Source organism: Aspergillus piperis (genome assembly GCF_003184755.1).
Source record: "Aspergillus piperis CBS 112811 unplaced genomic scaffold BO85scaffold_20, whole genome shotgun sequence".
Lineage (NCBI taxonomy): Eukaryota > Fungi > Ascomycota > Eurotiomycetes > Eurotiales > Aspergillaceae > Aspergillus > Aspergillus piperis.
This window is the reverse complement of record NW_020291610.1, coordinates 478,837-505,518: the sequence shown is the minus strand read 5'-3', so window position 1 is coordinate 505,518 and position 26,682 is coordinate 478,837. Positions and strand designations below refer to the sequence as shown.

The 26,682-nt window shown below is 50.4% G+C and overlaps 12 protein-coding genes across 12 annotated transcripts; 9 read left to right on the top strand and 3 right to left on the bottom strand.

Moving 5' to 3' along the window:
* Window positions 1-31: 31 nt before the first annotated feature.
* BO85DRAFT_452599 (Zn(II)2Cys6 transcription factor domain-containing protein) lies at window positions 32-2,092 on the bottom strand. Its single transcript, XM_025660860.1, has 2 exons — window positions 1,491-2,092; window positions 32-1,399 (listed from the first exon to the last, which is right to left on the bottom strand). Exons 1-2 carry the CDS (start codon window positions 1,614-1,616, stop codon window positions 125-127), a joined length of 1,401 nt encoding a protein of 466 aa, XP_025512157.1. The 5' UTR covers window positions 1,617-2,092; the 3' UTR covers window positions 32-124.
* A 302-nt stretch (window positions 2,093-2,394) lies between these two features.
* Window positions 2,395-4,617, top strand: BO85DRAFT_141750 (cytochrome P450). The gene is made up of 8 exons (XM_025654080.1): window positions 2,395-2,651; window positions 2,698-2,790; window positions 2,844-2,913; window positions 2,996-3,557; window positions 3,632-3,748; window positions 3,800-4,064; window positions 4,118-4,275; window positions 4,327-4,617. Exons 1-8 carry the CDS (start codon window positions 2,532-2,534, stop codon window positions 4,484-4,486), a joined length of 1,545 nt encoding a protein of 514 aa, XP_025512156.1. The 5' UTR covers window positions 2,395-2,531; the 3' UTR covers window positions 4,487-4,617.
* Window positions 4,618-5,427: 810 nt separating this feature from the next.
* On the top strand, window positions 5,428-6,500 carry BO85DRAFT_471426 (aldehyde dehydrogenase; the record flags this gene model as incomplete). Its single annotated transcript, XM_025662473.1, has 2 exons — window positions 5,428-6,161; window positions 6,216-6,500. Exons 1-2 carry the CDS (start codon window positions 5,439-5,441, stop codon window positions 6,498-6,500), a joined length of 1,008 nt encoding a protein of 335 aa, XP_025512155.1. The 5' UTR covers window positions 5,428-5,438.
* Window positions 6,501-6,666: 166 nt separating this feature from the next.
* BO85DRAFT_428119 (Zn(II)2Cys6 transcription factor domain-containing protein) lies at window positions 6,667-8,475 on the bottom strand. The gene is made up of 3 exons (XM_025658194.1): window positions 8,223-8,475; window positions 7,739-8,168; window positions 6,667-7,671 (listed from the first exon to the last, which is right to left on the bottom strand). Exons 1-3 carry the CDS (start codon window positions 8,352-8,354, stop codon window positions 6,968-6,970), a joined length of 1,266 nt encoding a protein of 421 aa, XP_025512154.1. The 5' UTR covers window positions 8,355-8,475; the 3' UTR covers window positions 6,667-6,967.
* A 2,770-nt stretch (window positions 8,476-11,245) lies between these two features.
* On the top strand, window positions 11,246-13,067 carry BO85DRAFT_404498 (FAD-binding oxidoreductase). The gene is made up of 5 exons (XM_025657271.1): window positions 11,246-11,523; window positions 11,584-11,800; window positions 11,858-12,243; window positions 12,309-12,685; window positions 12,755-13,067. The coding sequence occupies exons 1-5, from the start codon at window positions 11,302-11,304 to the stop codon at window positions 13,005-13,007; spliced, it is 1,455 nt and encodes a 484-aa protein (XP_025512153.1). The 5' UTR covers window positions 11,246-11,301; the 3' UTR covers window positions 13,008-13,067.
* A 1,246-nt stretch (window positions 13,068-14,313) lies between these two features.
* Window positions 14,314-15,738, top strand: BO85DRAFT_523067 (aldo/keto reductase family protein). Its single transcript, XM_025665315.1, has 2 exons — window positions 14,314-14,510; window positions 14,571-15,738. The coding sequence occupies exons 1-2, from the start codon at window positions 14,456-14,458 to the stop codon at window positions 15,503-15,505; spliced, it is 990 nt and encodes a 329-aa protein (XP_025512152.1). The 5' UTR covers window positions 14,314-14,455; the 3' UTR covers window positions 15,506-15,738.
* Window positions 15,739-16,102: 364 nt separating this feature from the next.
* On the top strand, window positions 16,103-16,998 carry BO85DRAFT_503015 (uncharacterized protein; the record flags this gene model as incomplete). Its single annotated transcript, XM_025664222.1, has 2 exons — window positions 16,103-16,262; window positions 16,391-16,998. The coding sequence occupies 2 exons, from the start codon at window positions 16,103-16,105 to the stop codon at window positions 16,996-16,998; spliced, it is 768 nt and encodes a 255-aa protein (XP_025512151.1).
* A 1,324-nt stretch (window positions 16,999-18,322) lies between these two features.
* BO85DRAFT_428112 (S53 family peptidase) lies at window positions 18,323-20,267 on the top strand (the record flags this gene model as incomplete). The annotated part of the gene is made up of 2 exons (XM_025658193.1): window positions 18,323-19,809; window positions 19,874-20,267. The coding sequence occupies 2 exons, from the start codon at window positions 18,323-18,325 to the stop codon at window positions 20,151-20,153; spliced, it is 1,767 nt and encodes a 588-aa protein (XP_025512150.1). The 3' UTR covers window positions 20,154-20,267.
* A 362-nt stretch (window positions 20,268-20,629) lies between these two features.
* Window positions 20,630-21,769, top strand: BO85DRAFT_452594 (NAD dependent epimerase/dehydratase). Its single transcript, XM_025660859.1, has one exon. The coding sequence runs from the start codon at window positions 20,693-20,695 to the stop codon at window positions 21,632-21,634; it is 942 nt and encodes a 313-aa protein (XP_025512149.1). The 5' UTR covers window positions 20,630-20,692; the 3' UTR covers window positions 21,635-21,769.
* Window positions 21,770-23,270: 1,501 nt separating this feature from the next.
* On the top strand, window positions 23,271-23,960 carry BO85DRAFT_452592 (uncharacterized protein). Its single transcript, XM_025660858.1, has one exon. The coding sequence runs from the start codon at window positions 23,328-23,330 to the stop codon at window positions 23,535-23,537; it is 210 nt and encodes a 69-aa protein (XP_025512148.1). The 5' UTR covers window positions 23,271-23,327; the 3' UTR covers window positions 23,538-23,960.
* A 148-nt stretch (window positions 23,961-24,108) lies between these two features.
* Window positions 24,109-25,489, top strand: rpnL (proteasome regulatory particle lid subunit rpnL). Its single transcript, XM_025663017.1, has 2 exons — window positions 24,109-24,785; window positions 24,867-25,489. The coding sequence occupies exons 1-2, from the start codon at window positions 24,228-24,230 to the stop codon at window positions 25,143-25,145; spliced, it is 837 nt and encodes a 278-aa protein (XP_025512147.1). The 5' UTR covers window positions 24,109-24,227; the 3' UTR covers window positions 25,146-25,489.
* BO85DRAFT_523063 (uncharacterized protein) lies at window positions 25,319-26,648 on the bottom strand (the record flags this gene model as incomplete). The annotated part of the gene is made up of 2 exons (XM_025665314.1): window positions 25,319-26,393; window positions 26,446-26,648. 2 exons carry the CDS (start codon window positions 26,646-26,648, stop codon window positions 25,319-25,321), a joined length of 1,278 nt encoding a protein of 425 aa, XP_025512146.1.
* Between the last annotated feature and the right edge of the window lie 34 nt (window positions 26,649-26,682).

Sequence of the window (26,682 nt, the reverse complement as noted above, 5' to 3'; positions counted from 1 at the left end):
GTAGTATTTTAGTCTTGCATTCTAGTATCATATTTGACTAATGCTCTTATGTTATCTTGTAAAGAAACAATATATACTATCTAATACTACAGTCACCGATCATGACACATTAGCATTACGCTCACTACCGGGCTTTAGATTTGGTCTGCAATGTATACGCCAGTCCCTGACACCGCTTCTGCAACCCCGAGAAAGTGTCATGATGGGTCCTCCACCCACAAGCATCAATTATCGGCCCCAATAACCGCAGCAGGTGCACCATTGAGGCTACCCGCGTGGCCAACAAGCCACAAGTCATGTTGATATCATCCTCGTCATCCAACAATACCGGCACATCACCAAACGGCAAATTGGCCAATTGCACAATCTCCCCAAGCTGATCCATTTCCGAGCGCGCATCAGATGCATTGATGAAACTGCTTCCGTTCGACGAGGAGGTCATACTCCTACTTCGCAATCGCCTCTGGTGCGAATCGTGAAAGATCTCAAAACAGGTCAGACACTGGTCGCAGACAGAACAGAGCAACATCACGAACAGTGGCTCACGCTTGCACGAGGAGCAGCCAATGAGCCGATGACACTGGTTCAGGGCCAACTTGCAGGCTTTAAGGATCAGGTGAGCCATTTCACGCGAAACACCCGCGCTGGCACCGCATTGGGCACGCCACTGCACGGCGCGGATACTTTCGTAGAGGGTCAGGGTAGACTGGAGACATGTGCACGAGGGCATGTGCAGATTTGCGATGCTCGGGCTACTGGCTAATTGGGACATCCCCGGGATCCCTGGACGGGACATTGAAGAAGAGAGACGTGGCATGGCGGGACTAGGGTTGGGAGGATACGACGGGTTCACGAGCTCCGGCGTACTGGAGGCGGCCAGCTGTGAGAGGAAGAGTAAGTCCTGGTTGACGTCGTTGCTGGCAAAGTCTGTATGGCCGAAGTCAGGTAGCAGGCTGGATAAATCATCATCGGGTGTCATGGGAATGTCTGAAAGCTGCACTTCGGCCCCTAACTCTGTTGCTGGCCCGTGCATGCTGGTCAAGAGCTCGGGGTCCAATCCGTCTTCGCCCAGGTCCGATGTGGCATGAGGTGTGCCTCCATTCAAACTACCGGGCCCCTCACTCCTTCTTCCATCTTGCTCTTTGTCTTCTCTGTACCTAATGTGGGCTTTTGCTGCTTCCGATGACTGACTTGCTCTTCTCGAACCGTCCGAATTCTTCGGTGCAGCAGAAGCGGAGGATTGATCTGTTGAATCTTCGACTTCTTCGTTATTCTTGTTGTTGTTCAAGCTGGCCCCACGAGGCCGTCGACCTCGATGAAAATTAGCTTCTTGGTACTCGCAAGGAAGTCCTCGATCGAGACACCGCTGACATCCCGTTCGCTCTCCGGTGCATTTCAGCTACACTGGCAGGTCAATTGTTTACTCATAGGGCATGATAACATCGTTTGTTCATTATTCTAAGGGTATCTTGGCTGCTGGAGTGTCATACCTTCTTTGTGCGACACGCCAAACATGCCAAGTGCTTCAACTCGCGATCGCTCTCAAACGGTGGTCTAATCACATGGGAGATAAATGGCTCCGATTCCGATTGAGTCGATACTAATGTCCCGAACATCCTGAAATTCGAACTAATGAACCTGTCCGGATACTTTCTTTGTCGTCTCTATATAAATCGCCAGCGAAATGTACAGAATACTGGACTTGGGAGGCCTCTCACCACCCACCAACGTCAAGTTCTAGCATGCCGTACATAAGCATCCTTCAGCAGCAATCCAACACTATCTTCTCCGCACGAAGGAACAGGTGTCTCCGCTGTCACAACAAGCCACGCTGAGGACCACGCCTCGCTCTCACCTCAGCGCTAATGCGATGTGTCCACGTTCTAAGCGATGTGGCGGCGAATGGCCGGTCCACAAACTGAGCGAAGCAATTACCTGAAAGAGAAGAGGAGCAGACTGAAGGCGCAAGGATTTTGAACCCTGTCATCTGTTTGTGGTAAGCCAGAGCGAACGGGCCGAGCCAAAGAAAGAAACAGCCGGGGAGGGTAAGCAGAGGAAGAGGCAGTGGTGCGCAAGGGGGGGATTGTCATGGTGGAAACGTCCGGAATCCATCAGACCCAACGGGATCCAATTCTAGCCAAAGGATCCCCAGAAGCTTTTATTATTGATGACTCTTATTGTCCCGTTCGGATAATAATCGGGTCGATAAGTCAGATTAGCCCGTCGATCAGGGAGCTACTACGGTGGATATACTGATAAGCCCTGGTTTGATTATCCGGTCTGGACAATTGGAGCTGACGTTGGAGATGATTCTCCGACGGATTCGGACAACCGGACCTTTGGATCCTGAAGGCTCTTAATTCCATCTATTAATGGCTGATGACGAGTAGCCCGCGATCGACGTACAGCCCAGCTGCAGCTCATCCGCCCATCGGTTTCCCCCATTTCGGATGGCCCGAGCGAGAGCTACCGAGGAATGGGATAAAGCCTGTAGACCAAAGCAATAATATGACAAGGATAGAAGACAGGATATGCAAATAACAACAATGATGATCAGCATGGAAGACGGACACGTCGCCAGCGCCATAGCCGGCTTGGCCTCGCTGCTCCCGGGATCGTTCAAAGATTGGGCTATTTTCCTAACAATATTGGTAAGTGCATTGCCTAATGTCTAGATCTGACGGCTAACTCGATCAGGGCATTGCCCTCCCCTGTCTTTGGGTTGTGTATTCTCTCACGTTGCACCCATTGGCAAAGATTCCCGGACCAAAATGGGCGGCAATAAGCCAGGTGGGTTGTACATGCTCTGCGCTTGAGTGATGCCAATTCTGATGTGGAGAAAGGTATTCTACTGTCGCATGTCAATGAGTGGGAAAATACATCTCCAATTAGAGGAATTGCATCGTCAATATGGTATGCTTGGTTTTACTTCATGTCACTGCCAACATCCCGAGAAGGTATGGAAACCAGATGCTAATTGCGAAATAATGAACAGGGGACGTAGTCCGGATCGCTCCTAACGAACTGTCTTTCGCCACGGCATCAGCCTGGAAAGATATCTATAACACCACTGGCAGCGGCACATTCATCAAATCTACTTTCTACAAAGTGGCCAATTTCGAAGCGTCCGATATTATTGGTGAATCGGACATCAACGAACACGCGCGGATGCGCAGACTCTGGGCGTTCGGGTTCTCAGCTAAGGCCTTGATCGCGCACGAGGAGCTTGAACAGCGATATGTGGATCTGCTGATCAACCAGATTCAAAAGTTCGGAAGCAGTCCGCAGGGCATGAACGTCGTGGATTGGTTCAATTACCTCACTTTTGATATCATCGGGGAGCTGGTCTTTGGAGAGTCCTTTGGGGCTACGGAGAAGGGGACTTCAGCATTCTGGATCAGTGTTATACTGGGGAATATGCAGGCGGGTGCGATCATTGATGTCTTGAGACGGTTTGGCATGGTGTTGGGGTTTAAGAAGGTGTTCGAACTTTTGCCTTTTGAGAAGATCAAGGACATGAATCGGCATACGCAGGTCACAAGAGAAATGGCTGCAAGGTAGGCCCTCATTATGTGTGTTTACTGTGTTCTGTGAGAGACTATTGCTAATTAGCGCACACGTGCACGGGCAGACGTCTAGCGCGTCCCAAGGATGATGCGCGAACTGACTTTCTTTCTGCTATGCTGGAGAATGCTGGTCAGGGAGTAATATCGACTGAAGAGGTCGCAGCACAAGGGCAAAATTTGGTGTGAGTGTTGACTATTTCTTCGGCTACAGCGCATGAAACTGACGGAATTAGTATTGCTGGAAGTGAAACAACAGCGACAACTCTATCGGCAGCTACATATTTTATCCTTAAGCATCCCGAGGTCTACGCCAAAATGCGGGACGAGATCCGCTCGCGGTTCAAAGACTATAGTGAAATCACTTCCAGTTCTGTAGGCCAGCTGCCATACTTTCACGCCGTCCTCAACGAAACTATGAGACTATACCCCCCGGTGCCTTTTGGGCCACCACGGATTTCACCTGGCGCCTATGTAGATGGCCACTATATCCCTAAGAAGGTCGGTGCCGTGGTGAATCAGCAAAACAAGCATTTCTGACTTTCATTCAACAGACAGAGGTCTCAGTTCACGCATGGACCACCAACCGCGACGCCCGATATTTCAGTGACCCTACGAGATTTGATCCCGAAAGGTGGCTAGATCCTAACATGGACGATAAGTCAGCCTTCTTCCCATTTCTGCTGGGCCCACGAGTGTGCTTGGGACGAAAGTGAGTGCTCTCCTAATTTTATGGCATTCTCACCCACTGACAAGTCGATAGCCTAGCGTTTATTGAACTGCGGCTGGTCCTGGCCAAAGTCCACTTCATGTTCGACTGTGAGCTCGTCAACGACGATGTGGATCTCGAACGGGAGTCATTGAACTATATTCTCTGGCAGAAGCCGGACATCAATGTCCGGTTCGTGCCGAGACAAACTTGATGATAGTGTAGTATGCCGTGGTCAAAGTAACGCGAATGTGTGCAAAGCTAGACATTTTTCCATAGACTAGCGGAAGAGAGGGAGGGCGCCTACTTCCGCTTCGATTCGACTGTCCGGGGCTTCTATTCGTGGCCTCGGAGGATTCAATTAGCGGATGTCCATTCGCTTCTTTCCCTTTCAGGCTCTCCGAGGGGTGATCTCGGGGTACAGCTGCGTAGAAACAACAATATATATATAGTATATCAATAGATAATACCTCTGCATGGTAACTTTCTTCAACATCTTAGAAACACAAAGTACGCTTTGGTCAATAGTACTACACAGTCAAGATGTCTTCGTCTCACTCAACCACCTTCACCACATTCTACAACACCATCAACGGCACCCTCCGTACCTCAAACACCACCTACACCTCAACCAACCCAGCAACTGGCACCACACTGCCGGAAGCACCAGTAGCCAGCTCAGCGGATCTCGACGAAGCCGTCGTCGCAGCCAATGACGCCTTCGTCACTTGGAAAAGCACCACCTGGAAACACCGCAGGGAGCTCCTAGCGAAGCTAGCCGCCCTGATCGCCGAACACGCGCCATCATTAACCGATTTGTTGATTGCTGAGACAGGAAAACCGGTATGCATGATACCGAACCCGTATCAAATGTGTCCATGCATGCTTATACTATATGTCTAACACACATAAACTAGAGGTTCTTAGCGCAAGCAGAAATTCAAATTGCTCAAGATACTCTACTGCATTTCGCTTCACTTCAACCCGTTGAACATACCGTGCTTGATGAGAATATCTCTAAGGTAGTACATACGACCTTTGAGCCGATCGGTGTGGTGGGGGCTATTTGTCCTTGGAATTGTATATATTTTCCCCTTTCCCCCCCAACTCCCCTCCATTCAATGTCCCACTGATCCTGATATAATTGTTATTTAGTCCCCATCGCCATGCCAATGAACAAACTCGGACCAGCCATCCAAGCCGGAAACAGCATCATTCTCAAGCCCTCCCCTTTCACACCCTACACGCTTCCCAAGATATGTGAATTCGCCCAACAGCTCTTCCCACCGGGAGTGATCCAATGCCTTGGCAGCAGCGACGACGACGAGTCGCACAATTTGGGAAGCTTGATGACGCAGCACCCGGGGATTGGGAAGATTTCCTTAACGGGGTCAGTGAGCACGGGGAAGAAAGTGATGGCTGCGTGTGCGGGAACGTTGAAGCGCGTGACGTTGGAATTAGGTGGGAATGATGCGTGTATTGTGTGTCCTGATGTGAGGGATATTGAGCATGTCGCGGGGGAGATAGTGCTCAGTGCGTTTTTGAATACGGGGCAGGTGTGTGTGGCTACGAAGAGGGTTTATATTCATGAGGATGTTTATGGGGTGGTGAGAGATGCGATTGTTAATAAGGTGAGGGAGATGAAGGTCGGTGATGGTGCTGTTGAGGATGGGGTCATGGTTGGACCGGTGCAGAATCGGATGCAGTTTGAGAGAGTGAAGGGGTTGGTTGATGAGGTGAAAAAATTGGGATATGAGGTTTTGGCGACTGGACAGAAGTATGGCTTTGATGGAGTGGGTGAAGGTAAGCAGGAGGGGGGATATTTTCTACCCTTGATGGTGGTAGATAATCCGCCTAGGGAGTCGAGACTCGTCCGTGAGGAGCAGTTTGTCAGTGTCCCCTCTCTTCTCTCCAGAATTATTAAATGTCTAACGATGGAACAGGGCCCCATCCTCCCCCTTCTGCGATGGAGCTCGGAATCAGAAGTCGTCCACTGGGCCAATGATACCCCTACTGGACTGAGCGCGAGTGTCTGGTCCGGTGATATAGCGAGGGCTCGTCGAATTGCCGCCCAGTTGGATGTGGGTAGTGTCTACATCAACAGCACGCAGAAACCAAGCTTTCAGGGTTTGTTTGGAGGACACAAGGAGAGTGGAATTGGCGTGGAATTTGGACAGGCGGGGTTGTTGCAATATTGCAACGCCAAGTCGACCTATATTTCTTTTTAGGCGCCTGATTTGACGATGTTTACTCGGATTACAGTACTTGTGGACCAGTCTTAGTAAACGTGGATATTTAGAACGGTTTATTGCAAAGTATGAGGTGACAAGCAGGGCCAGGTGTAAGCTCTCGGAAACATCCACTTGAATGATTGCATGCTTCACCTTACCGTGCGTGTCCTTTGTCCAGATAATCCAGAGTCAGTCAGTCCTGGAACTCTAAGATTTAATGAATTCAAGAGTTGGCTGACGCTTAAGACTCTATGGGATTTCATGCCATTGAGGCTTCTGAGCTAAGCATATAGTGTTCATTTAGACGGCCTCCGAGAGAAGGAAGACGGGGGTTTTCCTGTACGGTCATTGATAAGGGCACTTGATAGGAATCCCCGCCGTATCTTCAAATTGCCCCACCAATTGACAAATTTCTACGAGGCAGTATCACAGTCACCAGCAGCAATTTTAGATACGCAGATGCCTCATTTCTCTCTCCTCCCCATTCGATGAATACTAGCCGCGGCAGCCTGATGCAGCGCCGAGACCCTGTCCAGCAACTCGCGATGCTCGCGCCACCCCCCAACGTCAATGATATCTTGTAACTTCGCCAGAAGCTTGGCAGTGGCTTGCATTCTTAAGGTTAGTAATGTCTTGAGCACCTGGATCTCGTCTTCCAAGTCCTCTGATTCCAAACTGTGATGGAAGGGCATCGGCGGCCTCTGTGTAACGGGATCCAGGCTACTACGGTGAGAGAAACCCGTTCCCTGGCCTGTGTAAGCGTCATTAGGATACCAGTCCGTCAACCGGTGATGGCTTGTGGTGGCGCACTGGCGCTTAAGACAGATGATCAACTGGTGGCTGACGGAGAGGAGAATCATAGCGATGTGAGACTGTGTCCGGCACAGAGCACATTCCGTTAGATTCTCACATTGGTAGATTATCTCCTTGCTTCGGTGGAGGGTATCCCGGGCGTCAAGGCTGTTTATCGTCGAGCGAGGTGTTGTGTCAAGCCGGTTGTACAGAATTTGAGTGCGCTCGTAGAGAGCGAGGGCTTGGCTGGGGCAGTGGCACTGGTTGGAATGGGAAATGGAGGCGCGTTCTACTCCTGATGTTGAAAATGCAGGAAGGATGTCGGTGTCGAGGTCAATGCAGGCTGGCAGCCCGGGGAAGTTAGGCTTGTGCCGGTCTCCACCTTTCAGTCAGTACGGATTGATGGCAAAGAGAAGGTGACGGGGCTAAGTTCAATAACTTGCCTTGATTGATGTTGAATAGACACCCGTGACCGAGAGTGTCTTCCATGTTGGTTGATAGAGAGCCGGTTGGTAGACCAGTGCTCAGACCCAGGGGAGCCTCTAACCGGGATATATCCTCTGCGTCCGGCGTAGAGGACAAGCCCGTATCATAGAAATCGGGTAAGTCAAGAAATACATCCTCGTGCATCTCTTCTTCGCCCACATGTATTTGACTAGGCGATTGTACCTGCTGGTTACGTGATTCTGGAGAGCCTTGCCTGCCGCTGGCACTGCTGTTCGTCGGATGATGGGAGGTCTCTGATACAGCGGACTCGGAACGCTTGTTGCGGTGCTTCCTGGCGGAGCGCGAGGCGGATTGATCTGGAAAGACGCAGGACAAATTCTTCACCTGACATCGTTGACAGCCCGTCTTTTCCCCCGAGCACTTGAGCTGGAGGGCGTCTGTTAACCGAGGACGCTGCAGTGGTGTAGGGTGAGAGCTCACCTTTTTGGTACGACAGGGCATGCAGGCCAAATGAGGGGTTCTTGCATTGCGGTCTGTCTGAAAGGGAGGATCGGTGACCTGGACAATGTAGGAGGCCTGGGTAGAATGGTCCTGTGATAGCGTCCCGAACATTGAGATAGCTGGAAAGATATTGTAAAGGAAATTCAAGACGATGAAGGCCTGTGGGCGTTACCCCTCATTCTATTAGTTTATCCAGGATATAATCTTGTCATGACGGGAAAATGTATCCGCGCAATTTGCTTTCATGCATAATAGCCCTCGGACCCCATTTATACTCAGGGCCGATCACTACCACGAATGGCAACAGAACAGACGGAGGGAAAGGAAAGCGGGGGACGAGGATCCAAAGATTCCATCCACTAAAATACACAGTCAGCACGGACAAGACCTAGACCCATTTAAGGAGTGCTTTGGTAACTGAAAAGAGTAAATGCTGGTTAGTTGGAGTCCAATTACCTTGGAAATGGTTATCGGACTAAACTGTGTAGCATGGATCTTGGCATGAGTGCTTGTCAGAGCCTCGTCTTGCACACACGTATAGCCCGCTCCCCTGCCAATGATTCTTTAGTGCTTATTTATCTGAGGATGAAAAGTACATCCGCTGTCTTCCAGCCCCTGTGGGCGTCATCCTTCAGCTTCCCTTTCGGGGGTTTATAGCGAGGTGCTTACATCTTGGCAGTTGGGTCTTTATTGTGTCAGATCCACAGCTCAGAAACTTGTGAGGCCTCCGGCTACCTAATTCGCCATCCTATCGGCCATTCGAAACCAAACATCTACTATTTGACGGACGATGTGTACTGCACAGGCCCACTGCCCGAGCTAACAAGGACCACCCGATGATAAGGGCTTGGTGATGGATGGTTGAATGCAGGAAGACAATCAGATATCAGGCCGTGACCCACACTGATACCTCTGATCAGTGACCGACCAGTACCGGATACACCCCATTATTTGCTCTAATGTCTGACTATACCAAATGCTGCTGCGCCATCCCGGTAGCACAGTAGGGCGTCCTTGTGAAGATATCTGCCAACTCGGTGGTGAAGCGATCTGGATTAGCGCGCGGGGTGATCCACTTCTCCACCGGCAGATCGCTCCAACGTGTGGTCCGTGGCAACATAACATCGAATTTGTCCAAACTCAGGAAGAAGGATCATGGGCAATGCCACCATCGTATTCACTGCGCCCCAGAGTGAGGACCCTGGTTGGGGTATGTCTTACAACCCCGGACGGGGCCAGTAGAGACAGCAGCTACGGCGGGAGATGGTTGTGATGCATGTAGCTGGCTGGTTGGCAAGCAATAAGCGAAATGATCCGTTGCCCGAGGCTACGCCACCAAGTTCCTCTCCGAATACCTCGCAAAGCCCGGGACAGTGACCGTGACAGCCAGAGAAAGGGAGATGCAGAAAAAGAAAGAAAAATGTCACTTTACATAAATCCCGAGGACAGGACCGGTTCTTTAGATGAGGGTTGCTATAGAGAAGGCTCGTCAGCGATTCCTGTTCTACAGTTTTTACCACAAGACACCCATACCCTAGCCCCGGACAGGCCACGGGTACTCAACTATAGCAGGGACCCCCCAAAATGGATGATTGAAGGATTTCACCCGTGGACTGGAGGACTTCCTGCGCCGTGTGAGCAATCAGCGCTGCCACAAAGCACCCATGAGCTGCCGCGTAAAACATAGCCATCCTTCAGGAATGCCCCTCGCTTACGCACCACTGCTTCTGGAATTTCGTGGACCACATGTAGAGGAATATCAATATGCTCCAGGCATTGTGATAGCCGTTGCCTTCTGCAGGATTGTGGTGTTGGCGACCGGAATCGTAATATGAGGGTTGATCCTGAGCGTTTGGTCCGAATGTGTATGGAACCTCACATGAGACCGTAGGCTCCAGCTTCTTTCTGGAAAGCTAATCGGCTAAATTTAGAGATCCTGTCCGTATACTAATGGCATTGTTGTCAGATGATGATACGCCCTCCAAACATTGTCAGGTACATACTTGGTCCTTGTTAGAGTAGTTCCTCACATTTCGAATATGTAGAGCTTGATTGACAAAGATCCGTACTCGGCAGTTGGCTTTATCGATAGTAAATATCTCTTATGGCTCTAAAAATGAGACTCCTGGATCTAGTACAAGGATTATCGAAGGAGTAAGTGGGGATAGACGCAAAATGGTTCTGGAACAATCACCCCCCCCAGCAAAAAAAACATCAAACGGACCAAGTGGAAAAGGAATACTCAACGAGAACAATGAGACCAAAAATGGGCATGAACGTTCTCGGAGCTACCATTTTGGATCAGTCCGAGAATTATCGTCGTCAGCATTAGTAGCTAGGTGATCTAGGATCCGCAACCCTGCTGATAGAGGGGCTGTAATCTGACATCAGATTTTGGCAGAGGTCAAAGGTGGGACTGATTCCACCTAACTGAAGGCTTAACTCAGGCGCATCCATGGTCCAAACGATAATTAAGACTGAAAACCACGTGTTACGGATCTCTTTTCGAATACCCCTGTCGATTCCAGAAAAGCGCTGCATGCTTTTCATTTGGTTAGCCGCAACTCTCATGATATCGTAACGGACTGACGAACCTCTGCAGATTCTAGACCACACGGCGCAGTAAACGCTTTCACCAAGGAACTAAGTATCGGCCAGAAATGCTTAGAATCCTTTCCAAAGCTTATCACCACCCACAGCGGATGAAGGTAGCCATTCTACGAAACAGAGGACCTGCCAATAGGACACTATCGTTAGCGAGTCCACTAATATTGCCATATCTAGATTTCAGGATAGTAGTTGAATCCTTCGACTCCCGGCTGCTCGTCAGCGGATATTATTGTTTTTGCGAGGCTACCTGAGTTGAGAGATGTCCGATACGATGTCAGATCTCTCGTGGGTTCATGCCATCATCTTACGTTTACTCACCACGTTGACTCCAGATATAAAAGACAGCGGTCAGCGTTCCTCAGAATGTGCCCTCATATTCACACCAACGGTATTTAGAACACTAGGTGCCTGATTTTATTATTTTGTCTTTACCGCAAGCACATAGGCCATGATCTCTTTCAAGCAATACGCCACGGCCTTGATCGGGCTCGCGCAGATTGCAACAGCCTCAAATATCACCGCGCTTCTATCGCAGCTCTCCCCAGCTGCCGAGGTGTTCTATCCTTACGCGACGAATTGGACCGACACTACCCAGCGGTGGACGACATATGAGGAACCGACTTTTTTCGCCTCTATCAAGCCGAACACGACTCTGGATGTGCAAAGGATTGTAGGTTGAAACTCAATTATTGCTGTTCTCTATGCATTCCCCAGTACTGATGGTGGAAAGGTCAAATATGCCTCGACGCACAATATCCCCTTCCTGGCTATGGGTGGCGGACACGGCTACACGACGACGTTTGCTGAGCTGCAATACGGCCTCGAGATTGACCTTAGCGGCTTCAATCAGGTAGCCGTGGATGCGGACGCCAACCTAATGACCATAGGAGGTGGTGTGCGGTTTCGTGATATCTTCGAGCCGCTCTACAGCGCTGGAAAGGAGATCCGTAAGTTTTAAAGCATCTCGTGGGAATTTAGAAGGTCATTAACCAGAGATAAACCAGAGACTGGATCTGGATCCTGTGTGGGAATGGTAGGAGCCACACTGGGCGCCGGTGTGGGTCGCTACCAAGGCATCCACGGCCTGATCATCGACGCGCTCGAGTCTGTGCAACTGGTAACCAGCAATGGTAGTCTCATCACCGTGTCCAAGACCCAGGAGCCCGACCTCTTCTGGGGCATGCGCGGTGCGGGTTTCAATTTCGGGATTGTTACCGAGGCGACATACACCATCTACGACCTGACCAACAATGGCTCCGTCTTGAATGCCGACTTTCTATTTCCGGCCAGTGCTAATGGCTCATTTTTTGAAATCCTTGCCTCATTTAATGGCACTCTCCCTCAGCCACTCTCTCTGTTTACGTTGGTTATTAACGATACTACCTACGGTGTATGTGCTCTATTTGTTTGATCACTCACAGCGACTTAGACACATGACTGACTGTCTGAACTTAGCCCTCTATCATCCTCAATGCAGCGTACGCCGGCCCTAAATCCGAAGGACTCGCTCACCTCCAACCATTCCTCGACCTCCCCTACCACAAGCGCAACATCACCCAGCTGACATGGAACGTACTCGATACATCGGCGCTCTTCGGGATGGACGCGGACTTCTGCATCGACGGCGACATGCACAATCTCTGGGCGCTGGGAGTCGCGCGCATTGATGTACCCACTCACATTGCCTTTTTCAACACAATGGTTGACTTCTACTACGCGTACCCGGAAGCAACGGGGTCCAGCTACGAGATTGAATTCTTCTCCACACAGGCAGTGCGTGCCGTGAAGGATGAGGAAACAGCGTATCCTTATCGGGATATCACAGCGCATGTGTAAGTGGCTTACATCAATGCTTCCGTTCGTTTTTCAAGCAGGATTTGACTAACATGGGGTATACTTAGGATGCTCACATTCGCCTACGATGACGCCTCCTTGTCAAAGCCGGTGAACGACCTGGCCAGTCGCTGGATCTCAAGATTCAATGCGACAAGCGGGTTTGACCGGTTGCAGGTGTATGTGAGCTATGCCCATGGTACGGAGAGCTTGGATGCGTGGTATGGGGCTGAGAAGCTGCCACGATTGTTGGAGTTGAAGAAGAAGTGGGATCCCAAGGGGTTGTTTGTTTATAACAATGGATTGCCGGTGGGGAATTGATGTCACGTATAGTTTAGATATTTGGCTTAGGTTAGATCGGGATGGAGGAAATGAGGGGGGGAAACAGGTGTAGATACGTTGAGGTAGAGAGATTTCGTTGTTCTGAGATGTGTCAATAATAAGTGGCTACTTTGCTGTCATTTGTATATCAAGTTCTCACTGTGCTGCTTCTAGAGTCTATACTACCACTTCATGATTAGTATTATCAAACTGGTGCCTATTCAATCCATTTGCACATAATATCATGCCAGTGGAGGCCACTGACAAGCGATCGAAGTCGGATTACAGGGAAGCTTAGGGGAAGGAAAAGCGGGCACGATCGCCTGCTACGCACTCCACGGGGTGCAGTGGGTTAGTATCACGAAAGGGGGATGAAGTTATTGTTCAGTCTAGATTTTCGATGGTTAAAGTCACAGGATAGCAGTTACGGACGTAGATATGGGTGAGTAATTGGCAGTCTGGGACCAAAAAGGAATGAGATCTGGCGGAGCGGTTGCACGATATTGATGTTTCCTAGTTGCATCCTCTGTAGTTGGAACTGCTCTATTCTGCTTTGTGCGTCCAGGACTGTGCATCGCACATTCTACACTTTTATTCAGTCTCGTGTGCTATGCCGGTTGATCACCGTCGCTGCTGGTGGGGGCTGTGCCCGAATAACGAGACCATGGTTTTGAGTGTCGTACTTTTTGGCTTTTCTGGATGGGTAATTGGTTCGAAGAGATGCGTCTCCATTTGAGGGATCTGCTTCGTGATCTGCAGGAACTGGGTCCCCGACCGCACTGTCATCGAAGTAGAAGAAACTAAAACGCATGCGCGCATCTAATAATTCCTTGGCCTCTTCAACGTCAGTATAATAGAGGAACTGGGCCAAGGAATAGATGAAGATCCTTGGAGAAGAAGGATCTTCAGTAAACGTCAGCGCAATGCATAGCCACTGTACAAGTATTTGTATTCGCAATATTGTGTCTAGAGGAGAAGTAAGCACTAAGCATGTGTTAGGTATTCGCTGTCAGATGATCTGCGTCTGGGCCGTGGAGGAGAGGGGTATTGGGCGTTTCAGCTGTAGATGATCGAGGGTTCCTCCAACATCTTGATCTCTATTACGCCTCTCAGGGCGGTATTCCGATCGGTCGGGGAGCCCTCAGAGAGGCAAGTCCGTGACAGGGATTCTCACGGAGTTTGGCGGACATTAATGCGTATATCCGATGTGATTTAGGGCATTTCGCTGATGTTAATAGAATGATGGATTTACCCCTCCCTCCAAATAGTAGTGGCGGGATTGATTAAGTATTACTACCCCCCGCTGGTCTTCTCTCTTCCTCATCTGACATTTTACTTCTCTTCTTTGTCTCCATCTCGATATCATCACGAGCTCCCGAGAAATATCAATCTACTACCTTCAATACCGTTTCCCTTAACTTATCTTTTACATACCTTACATTTTCACCATGACTGTCACGCTCGTCAATAAAACCATCGGCCCGATCGGGTTTGGTCTCATGGGTACGTCCATATCCTCTCCCATCCTGTCTCCTAGAACAGCCCTCCTAAGCTGACCAACAGGCCTTACCTGGCGCGCCAACCCCACTCCATATGACGAGGCCGTCAAAGTCATGAAGCGTGCGCTGGACCTCGGGGCCAATTTCTGGAATGCCGGAGAATTCTACGGTCCTCCACATGCCAACTCCCTACAGCTACTAGACTACTACTTCACCAAATATCCCGAAGATAGCAGCAAAGTAGTCCTCAGCGTCAAGGGCGGTCTGGGCGCCAAAGGTCCCGACGGCACCCCCGAAGGCATCCGCGCCAGCATCGATAACTGCTTGAAACTCCTTAACGGCAAAGTGTTTATCAGTATCTTCGAACCCGCGCGAGTCGACCCCAACACACCCATTGAAACCACCATCGGCGTGATAGCCGACTACGTTAAGGCCGGGAAGATTGGCGGCATCGGTATCAGTGAATGTAGTGAGCAGACAGTGCGTCGGGCTCATGCTGTACATCCGCTGGCTGCTGTGGAGGTTGAGTTGTCTCTGTTTTCTACAGAGCCTTTGGAGAACGGAGTTGCTGCTGCCTGTAAGGAATTGAATGTTCCGCTGGTAGCATACTCTCCATTGTCTAGAGGATGGTTGACAGGACAACTACGCTCGTTGGATGATCTGCCTGCCAATGACTCTCGGCGTAACTACCCTCGATTCCAGCCAGATGTGTTTCATCTCAATCTGAAGTTGGTGGAGCAGTTGGAGCAGATTGCTAAGAAGAAGAATGTGACGCTAGCACAGACTGCTATTGCCTGGGTGAGGGGCCAGAATAAGCTACCCGGCAATCCGGTGATTATTCCTATTCCCGGATGCACTACGGTCGAGAGGGTGGAGGAGAACCTGGCTGATGTAGAATTGTCGGAATCCGAGGTGAAGGAGATTGCTGCCATTCTGAAGGAAATCCCGGTTCATGGTGATCGGTATGGAGGAGCACTCGCCCGGTTCATGAATCTGTAGATGCTTAGAAGATTGTCTCGGCTGGGAACACATCGCTAGAAATCCAATCTGTCGGGCATTTCCAGATGGTCCTGTATCATGATGATATATATTTCCGCCAAGGGTCAGGTGGAGCATTGCCCCTGAGGTGACCACGCAGACAAATGTAACAATGTTGATGTTGAGGGCACATCCTAGGCGATAATTGTAGGTTAATACTCCCTTTCGCCTAACAATATCAGACATGATGCACGAAAAGACAGCGGTCTCTTACCAAGTAGTAGCTCTTGACGGGTGGCGATGTGCCCGACGCTGACGCTGTACAACGACTCGAATTCGAGTCACCGGCTCCTGTTGCGCAACTCCACTCAACTAGCCCCTTACGAAAAGCACTTTTTATTATGCGTGGAGTCCTTCACCGTGCGAGGATATTCAGCAGGGTGTTTCTTGGTTGTATTAACAAATAGGTTCGGTCGGCGACCCGATCAGGTCTAGTGTGCTACCAACTCATTATGAATCATGATTTATGCAACCACTGCATATTGATAAATATATATATTCACGAGATGTATATATCCATCTTTCAAGTTCACTTCCCATTCTATCTTCTCAAGCAGTATGAACGATTATCTCGACATTTTCGGTCAACAGACCTTCACTATCAATATTCAATCATGTTTCTGCTTTCCCCTCCCGGACAACTCCACATGCCCCAAAATCATCGACACACTTACCAAAGGTCTTGAGAGACTCAGTACAAGCTTTCAGTGGTTAGCAGGTCAGGTTGTCAATGAGGGCTCGGGAGACACCCATCAGACTCGCCAGAGGCTCTGATGTCCAAATGCTCATGGACATCTTTCAAGATCTCTCGTCGCTCACAAGAAGCATTAAAATCAGTTGCTATAGCATCCCTCGCACCGCCATCCTTCGTCTCCACTGACGATGCACTCACAGCCTTCATCTGGCAATCTGTTACTCGGGCTCGTCTGCGGCGGTTGGACCCCTCCACTCACTCGAACCTGATGCGCGCCGTTGATGTACGAGGCATTCTCGGTATTTCTTCCCTCTACCCCGGTCCCATACAAAGCAATGTATATACCGGGCTTCCGATGAGGAGACTCACTGAGGAGCCACTGGGTACCATTGCACTGCAGCTTCGGTTAGCCCTAAGCGACAGATCGCGCTTGGAACACCACACGCGTGCCATTGCAACCTTCCTGAGCCGTACGCCTGACAAGAGTAAATTCTCCTTTGGCGCGTCGGTTGATACAACAACGGATCTTATATTCAGTTCGTGGGCGAAACTGGAGGGCTGTTGCTTCGACTTCAACCTTGGTTTGGGATTGCCCGAGGCTGTACGAAAGCCAAGATGCAATGAGGTAGAGGGGTTGACTTTCGTATTGCCCAAGACGCGCGAAGGCGATATCGTAGTTGCGACATGTCTACGGGATGACGATATAGAAAGACTTCGGTCTGATGTTGAATTTATCGAGCATGCGGAGTACATTGGATAGAGACTAGCGCGCGATAAGAAGGCTCACTGCAGCAGGGACTAAGGTGCTTTGATTAGATTATGAACTTGATAAGGTTATTCAGGCTGAAACTGGCTAGACCGCAGTAGAAAAGTCATAGAACAGGAAATAGCACTCTTACTTAGATCGCCTTTTATATTTACTTTTGAATAACTTGTACATTATTTTATATCTAGTTTATAATCATGCAACATTCGTGTATCCATCCCTTTCCGTCCCAAATGTCTAAAAGTCTTGTAAGAGAGCCGATCAAACATCTTATTGAACATCTTTGACTAGTATGCTTCTTGAAAGAATTTCGAATAATGGAATCCGCACCGCTGGCTGCATTTGTCCACATAATACAGTTGTCGAGTCCATGAGGTGTCAGCTAGGACGTGTCTACCAGTGATAGATAGTCAGCATTACCAAAGACAAATCAGAGTATGAGCAACCTAGTATCTGCTGAATGTTCCCAGTCCTTTGTCCTTGTGAATCAAGCAGCATATGACCGCGAGCTCTTTAATACACGATCAATTTTTTTGACGTACTCGGGCTGGCAGGGTATCTACACTGCACTGGAGGAAGTTCTCAATTGCACTAATTCCTTTGTTCCATTCAGTCAGAGAACCACAGGATTATCTCCCACGGAAAGCAAGCTGCAGCCTCCCGCACTCCTTGATTGGCGCATTCCCAACGCCCCTTTGCTAAAAAAGGGAGTCAATAAATAACCGCGCATTGAGCCCTGAATAGACTCAATCCCAACCGGACCGCCCCTTAAGCAAGTCGCACTGCTGCCAAGGACGTAGAAGCTTCGAACCACTACCATACCTCGATTTCGCTAAAAGACACTCAATACGCACATCGCAGACATGCTAATTCATGGTTATAGCCTAACAATTAACGAAGCTCTTCCAGCAAAAATGGCGTCTAGTGTCCGTGGATCTGCGGAGTTACATGCTCTCTGTGTTGGTAAACACGCTGTCACATTCTCCATGTCCTCTGGATTGCTCGATAACTTTAACGCGTCTCCTCCAACCACACCGATGAAACTGGTAACAAGACCCCGCCTTATTGGCATACCCGACATTTCTAAAATGTAACGCGGGTGAGAAGAGGGGTGTTCTTCACAACAACTGTCGGCTTCCTTGGTTTATATGGGGGGAGGAAGCTACAGGCGACCACAGCACGACATCCTTCTAGGAGTGCAAGAGAGAGTTCAATTTCTGCGGCAATTTAATCCGCAAGTGGGTAAAGGTTTGAGACAGCCTCGCCTGGGACTACGCCAGGTATCAGTACTTGAAACTAATGCGACATTCGAGCGACCATGACATATCTCAAATATCTCTTGGGACTTCTCTCCCTCTTACATACGGGTTTAGCTACAGCGCCTGATTATGTCGTGGTAGACCAACTAAGCAGCATCCCCGAAGGATGGAGCAAAGGCACAGCTCCATCGCCATCCACACCGATGAAGTTCTGGTTGTCGATGCATCATGACTACAAGGCGGATTTCGAGCAGAAAGTCATCGATATCTCGACACCCGGTCACCGAGACTATGGACGGCATATGAAACGCGACGATGTGAGAGCCTTTATGCGCCCGTCCGACCAGGTTTCAAAGACCATTTTCTCCTGGCTTGAATCGGAGCATGTTCCATCGGATGCTATTGAAGATCGCGGGGACTGGGTCGCCTTCACAGTCCCGTTGGCCCAAGCACAAGCAATGATGAAGACAGACTTTTACAACTTCCACCACCTGGAGACAAACACAACTCAGATCAGGACGCTCAAGTATTCGGTCCCGGAGGAAGTCGATGCCTATCTCCAAATGATCCAGCCAACGACTCGCTTCGGACAGCCCAAGACGCAAACCAGCCTACCGAGCCTCATGCCTGTATCGATCAACATCGACGAAATAAGCGAAGACTGCCTAACAGGCGTAACGCCAACATGCCTCCGCCAACTCTACGGCCTACCCAGCACCAAAGCAACTCCCGACTCGCGCAACGTCCTCGGAATTTCCGGTTACCTCGACCAATACGCACGCTACAGTGACCTCGACGAGTTTCTGGAAGTATACTCTCCAGACAGCATCGACGCCGACTTCTCCGTAGTTTCCATCAACGGAGGCCAAAACCCCCAGAACTCCCAGGAAGGTAGCACCGAAGCCAGCCTCGACATCCAATACGCCCTCTCCATGGCATTCAACGCTAACGCGACCTTCTACACTACGGCCGGACGTGCCCCGTCTGTCTCGGACACGGGTACAGTGAGTACCGACGGGTCGACCAACGAGCCGTATCTCGAACAGCTCCACTATCTAGTGGGTCTTCCGGATGAGGATCTCCCTGCAGTACTTAGCACGTCTTACGGCGAGGAGGAGCAAAGCCTTCCGGAGGAATACACGGAAGCCACGTGCAATCTGTTCGCCCAGTTAGGTGCGCGCGGGGTCTCGGTGATCTTCAGTAGCGGAGACTCGGGCGTCGGAGGGGCTTGTGTATCCAACGATGGAAGCCAGAGGACCCGCTTCCAACCTATTTTCCCGGCTTCCTGTCCGTTCGTGACATCCGTGGGTGGGACGGAGGGCGTCGAGCCGGAAATGGCTGTGGACTTCTCGGGAGGTGGGTTCTCCGAGCGCTTTGCTCGTCCATCGTACCAGAACGCTAGCGTGGAAGCATACCTCGCCCGTCTAGGTGACAAATGGGATGGATTGTATAACCGAGACGGACGGGGCATTCCTGATGTGTCGGCTCAGGCTAGCAACTATGTTATCAGGGACCATGGGCAATGGTTACAGACTGCGGGAACAAGGTGAGTAGACCATCACTAGCACATAAGCAAACAATTAGAATCGAACGAGCTAATGCAATTATAGTGCGGCCGCCCCCGTCTTCGCAGCAGTCATCTCCCGACTAAACGCTGCACGTCTCAAGCAGGGTAAACCCACCTTAGGGTTATTGAATCCGTGGCTCTACTCGCTCGATCAGAAAGGTTTCACGGATATTGTAGACGGCGGATCAGTGGGTTGTGAGGGATCAAATGGAGGAGCTCTTGTCCCGTATGCTAGCTGGAATGCCACCAAGGGATGGGACCCGGTTACTGGGCTGGGGACGCCTCTGTATCAGACTCTGGAGCAGATGGCGCTGTCAGCCTAGTACGCAGCGGGCTGTCCTAGTTATGTGCTGCTGATGTTATTCGTCTTGTTATGCCAATGGTGAGTAGGTTTGAAATGAATGCGACGAATAGATTTCGTGACCAAACCAAGAAGCTCGATGAATGTAGGAATTGAAAGGTGGGACTAGTGATTGAGTGTGGATTCTTAGAATTGGCTAGTGGTTGTGGTGCTCGTGTTGAAAACAACATCCGCGATGCGTTAGGACACCCGCTACATCTGTCCACTGTCTTAGCTACAGCAGTAGTAATCTAGAAGATACTGCATAAGCTAATCGTTCTGAAACAACTAAGCTTACCCACCCACATCTGTACAGCCTTGTACACAGCAACTTACTACGGTGAGAGATCCTTCACCCGTCTGTAAAATCTAAGAATTACTATACACGCAGTAAGCACTAAGAAGCAGCTTAGGCAGCACAACGACTATAAATGTTCTCTCTGCACCACCCCATTGCCAATCACATTTCTATCAAACACAATTCACTTCTCAATCTACAATCCTACAAACCAACCACTGACAATGTCTCCCAAAACCATCCTCGTCATTGGCGCCACCGGCAACCAAGGCCGCGGCGTCGTCCAGCACTCCCTATCCGCGGGCCACTCCGTCTCCGCCTTCGTGCGCAACCCAGCCAGCAGCGCTGCAGTCCAACTCGCCGAACAAGGTGCGACTCTCGTCACAGGCGACCTCGACGACCTGGAATCTCTCCGCGATGCAACACAAAACGTGGACGCCGTGTTCTTTACCGAAGTGCAGACCGGCAAACCCGAGGCTGATTTCCAGCGCATGGAGAACATCATTCTCGCTGCGAAGGAATCATCCACTATCTCGCATATTATTCTCGGGACAGCGCTGAAGACAGGCCAGCATGAGTCATTTCCCGGATGGGAAAGTGGTGCTCACCCGATGAAGGAATACTGGTTGAACAAGCATGCGTTGGAGAATCGTGTTCGTGAAGTAGCGGAAGCGAAGGAGGGCGGGCGCTGGACGCTTGTCCGACCGGGACACTTCCTTCAGAACCTCCTGCCGCCTGTGCGGGACTTCATGTTCCCTGCGTTCAAGGAAGAACGGGTCCTGCGCGTGGCATATCGGCCCGGCACGGAGCTGCCGTTGGTGGATGCTCGGGATGTGGGGATTGTGGTTGCGGCGGCGGTTAAGGATCCTGAAAGGTTTGCGAACAAGGCGGTTGATGTGGCAGTGGAGGTGGTGACGGTGGAGCAGCTGGCAGGGAAGATTGGGAAGGTGGTGGGTGAAGAGGTGAAGGTGGAGTTTTTGGATGATGAGGTCGTGGATGGGATGATCAAGGAGGGACATCTTGGTGCTGCTTCGTCGAGATGGGCGGATGAGGTGCCCGGTGGGGATGGAGTGAGCAATTGTCGTGAGCAGTTGGGGGCGTTGGCGGAGGGACTCACTTCTGTGGATGCATTCTTGAAGGAGAATGAGAAGGCGATTTTGGCTTGATGCTGATGATGTTGATTATGGTTTTGAAGGTGAGATGGGATGATTGGTTTGTTTGAGCATGTTATATGTAAAGGACTGTTTATGTGATTCTGCAATGTACGGTTATCTGGAAATAATATGAGTGTCTCGTGCCATATTAGATCTGACTGTAAAACCTCCATGTAGGGGTTGGCTTGGACAAAGCATAGACCCCATGCCATTCGTAAATTCATTGTCATATCAAAGTTATAAGCCGACGATGAAATGACCTGATGACCCTCGGGCAGAAGAAGTGTTCTAATGTCACCTCAATTATCATTCTGCCATCTGGTGCACCAGGATTAGCAAGTAATCCGCATTCACGCGAGACCCCTACTTATCTATGTCCACATTTAGCACAGGTATAGAAGATAGTACTTCCCTCATCTGCATTCCGCAATTGAACCTGGGCATAGGTCACCTTCCTAGAAGGACATCTGACACATGCCATGTTAATGGAGGGACCCTTCTCAATAGTTTTCTAAGTCACCTATTGCGTATTCGATTTCAGTCTGTTCCTGAGCCTGGAAGGGAAATTCTCTGATGTGGATATCTGCGCACGATGCATTGCCATGTCTATTGCGCTTGGTCAGCCCTGCGGTAGTTAGGGAGGGAGGCTGGGGTGGTGTAATCTTAGCGGTCTTTCCACATATCCCACATTTCAGAGTGTCATCGGATGATTCCTCCAGAAGGTCACCACAATCGTCGCAGAACTGGACGACTATGTTTCCTTGATAACTAGTCGGGACGGTTTTTAAGGGGGATGGGAGGGTCTGAACATTACCCAGGAAGGTGAGACAGGACCTTTATGGGGAGCTTGGGGTTAAGGATGAAAAGAACCGTCATGTATCACCCCACTGGTTTCAGCTGTCCAGTATATACACTGAGTGTGAAAGTTTACTACCCGAGTAAAGCATATAGAAAACACGTGCTTGGGCACAAAGACGGGGGCTTATAATCTTGCCCGTTTAGGAATGATTTCTTTTGATTCAAGCATAAATTAATCACCCTCAGTATACTAATGCCCAAGGCCATAGATAAACGTCTTAGGCTGCCAGATTCAGCTTTCTATGCGTAGTACCTTACGATGCCAGACGCTATACAATGCTCCTGGGTGAGTCACTGTCACATTCTAGAATCGCAAAAAAGATGTCAAGACACAATACTACGCTGACCTTTTGGTCTCATAGGTATAGTAATAATGGGCGAGAAAGATAACGGTATCCCTGCGGGTTCTACTAGCATATGGCAGCCTTTCGATTACTACTTAACATGCTAAACAGGCATTGTGACACGGTTTGACCAAACCTCATCATCTGATCAAAACTGAATACAATGTCAACGTCTACAATCCAGAGGGTCATGTGGCCATCAAAAAAGCCACTGTAGCAGTCCAGCAGGCCCAAAAAGAGGATCCCAATATTAGGCTATTTGCCAACTCCAACGGATCTGTCACAGTAGGCATGTTTTACGGAACCACCCAGACGAGCCACCAAAGGCCTTTGAGTCGTTTCATAAGCTCAAAGCTCTGGTGGCTACCGTGCTGCCGTGCACTAACGGCACGCTACTGTCATTTTCCCAAGCTCTGGGTGAGGCGGGCCCCGCCCAAACGTCCCAGAAGTGAGTACCAACCCCACGGAGGCGTAATGCACTAGTCCACTCGACAATCAACCTGATGCGTGATAACAGACGCTCCATTTGCATAGATACTACACAGGTTTTTAAGGACCTTTATCAGAGAGTGTATGAAATGTGGCTCGAAGTCTGCAAGATCATCCCTCAAGGCGCTGTCCTGCACTGCACCATTCAGCCAATGGGTACGGCTAGTATTCAGACCGGTAAAGATCAGGGAGGGGTGTCAAATGGAGGTTATCATAGGCCTTGAAAGTGTCGCACAGTGCTGCAAGTTGCTTCCAATCCTCCCATAATGTCTGATCTTCAACCACAGGACTAAGGGACGTCATGCAATCAATCTAGTGGGTTTTCACCTGTGCATCGCCTGAAGATGGTAGTGACCATGGCGCGGCCCAAAAGACCGGAGATAGTATGTCAAAGATAGTACAGTCACTGGTCAGAGAGAAGGGCCTACTCTTGGATTTCAGGTGTTGGATTTCAGGTGTATGACTTTGCAAGTGGCTCAAAGTCCTTGGCAGCTACGTAGCCTGGAATATTAGGCTCATGCGGAGGCGGCGGCCAAGAACGACGCGGAGGGCGCCCTACAATAGCTGCAGAAAGGCGGGTTCCTTTTATGCGACAATATATGATGAAGCATGGTTGAAAGTATGCAGCTTGTAAGCAGGAGAGGCAGTGGCTCTTTGCAACTCAAGAGAGGAGAGAGTTCAAAGAATGTAAACAAAATAAGCTTGATCCGTAGTTTTGCCCGATGGTGTCACGTGATGGGCTTCTCCGAAGCTCCTGGAAGCTGCGGCTGCCAACGTCACAACCAGCACTTCCATCTCGAAACCACTGCACCACCACACCAATCCAACCAGTCTATCATTCCTAATTCCTCCCTATCTTGCTCGTCGTACACACATATCTCCTCAGCCGATACATTCTACTACTCTAATCCACAATGGCCAACGACCTCAAGGTCATCGTGTCCGAGCTCCACAGCGCCCTCGGCCGGCAACAATTCGAAGCCGTCAACGACCTCCTCAGTCGCGGCAAGCGCGCCCTCCTCCTGCAGAATGTCCTGATTCCCACGCCGTCAGCACCCGCCGAGCTAGTCGCCCAGGCCCGCGAGGTTCTCGAGCTCGGAGCCATCGCCTCTATCCGACAGACCGACGCACCCACCTTCACACGATACTACCAGCAGCTGCAGCCGTTCTACGACCTGGAGCGGGACAGCACGAATGCCGGCCACGTGGACATCCGAAACAGCCAGCGCAGCAAGATCACAGGCTTGTATCTGCTGCTGTTGTTGAGCATGGGCGACAGCACGAGCTTCCACACGGTTCTGGAGGGTCTGGTCGAGGAGGCGAGTCTGAAGGGCAAGAGCGTTGAGGATGATCCGTTCATCAAGTATCCGGTTGAGCTGGAGAGGAATTTGATGGAGGGAAGCTACGATAAGGTGTGGCGGGAGACCAACTCCGAGCGCGTGCCCTCGGAGGACTTTGCGCTGTTCTCGAATGTGAGTATTCCAATGCTTTACTATAATATGCGCGCCGCGTTTTCTTGTCGATGGTTTGGTTAGCTAATGCTGATGATGCAGGTCCTGGTCGGAACCATCCGCAGCGAAATCGCAGACTGCTCCGAAAAGGCGTACCCGTCCCTCCCCATCTCCAACGCTAAGAACCTCCTCTTCCTCGAATCGGAGGGCGCCGTGATCGAGTTCGCCCAGCAGCGCGGCTGGGTCCTCCGTGACGGCCGCATCTTTTTCCCCGTCGAGCCCGAGGCGGCTGCTCGGTCCGAGAAGGATATCCTCGTGGCCAGCGGCACGATCATCGAGAATGCGATCGGCTATGCGCGCGAGCTGGAGACGATCGTCTGATTTATCTATAATCATTTCATTCTCGGGTTTCGTTTCGGGACGGGGCGTGTTTCGTTGGTATACCTGTTGTTGATGTTCACTTCTGCATATGACCTCTCGAGCGTTTTACGAACATAACATAAACCTACTTCATCTCCCTCTTCTCAGATCTTATGTAGACTAGGCAAGTATACTCATACATTAACCCGCCACACACAAACCCTCCGATCATAGAAACTACTCGACACAACCACCAACTCCCCTCCTTTCCCTCCCAAATTCCACACATCACTCGCATAATTCATACTCTCATGCTCCGTAAACTCCGCCAACACATTCATATCACACTCCTGCAACTCCCCACTCTCCCCACCCACAACCCGCACCTTGACCACCCTCGTCCCAGCATGCATACAACTCGCCAACACCAGGAACTCCCACTCCTTACCCCCCTCCTCACCATCCAAAGTACGAGACACAGAAGAAAGAATCTGCAACCTCCAAACCCCACCCCCGAGCCCAATCTCCCCTAGTACCTCCCCCCGCCGAGACGCATGATACACCCGCAACGACTCATCATAACTTCCGGTTAGAAGCCACGGCGCGCCATCAGTCATAGGCACAGGGAGCGGCAAGATGGCCGTCACGCCTGCAGTGTGGTGGCGGGCGCGGTCGTCATGGGAGAGGATGGGCGTGCTAACCTCAGCTTCATCTTCATCTTCTGAATTGGTCCTCTTGCAAGGAGCAGGAAGATAGCGAGTGTGCAGCGAGCCAAAGTCACTCCCTGTAAAGATGTAGCGCATCTTACCCCCATCGGACTGAGGTGGAGGGTATGTAGCTGCTGCAACGAACCAAACTTCTATTTGCTGGGTGGCGGGGTAGGATGATTCCTCTGCTATGGAGAAGGAATTGGGAGGCGATGATAGTTTGGTGTTGAAGATGGTGGTTAGCCCGTCGGAGAAAGTTACAGCGAAGCCGTATTCTGTTTCTCCCTCGGGGTTGGTAGTAGAGGTGGAAGTGGTGGTGGAATGCCATCCAGCAGGTAACCAGGCTAGATAGAGGGCTGGGATGGAGGGGTCTTCGTGGACTTGGTGGGAGTGGATCTCTTTAATACAGGAACTGACGTCCTCCCCGGCATCAATGTTGGGGGTAATGCGGAAAAATACCACTGATGCTGCGCTGGTTGCTATCGCAGCCAGGGTTGGGTCAGTGGGGTGGAAGTGCAGGTCGAAGACTGCGAATGGGAGTGGGTGTTTGTGGCGGAGGGTTCTGCGTTACTTGTTAGGTTCATGTGTACGAGTGGTATTTGGGGTGATGGTACAGCTGGTTTGTGGCAGGATCTAAGTGCCATAGTTGGAGACTGCCCGTTTTGGTTTGTTGGATTGGTGCAGAGTCATCGTCCTTGTGTTCTGAGAGCAGGTAGGTGCCTACGAGGAAGTGGTTCCGGGAAGAGGGGTGGAATTGGAGACAGCTTGGAGGCTGGTCCAGAAAGATGGTTGTATCTGAGGAGGGGTGTTGGGCCATTGTTGTCATAGTTGATAGTATATCAATATTTCAT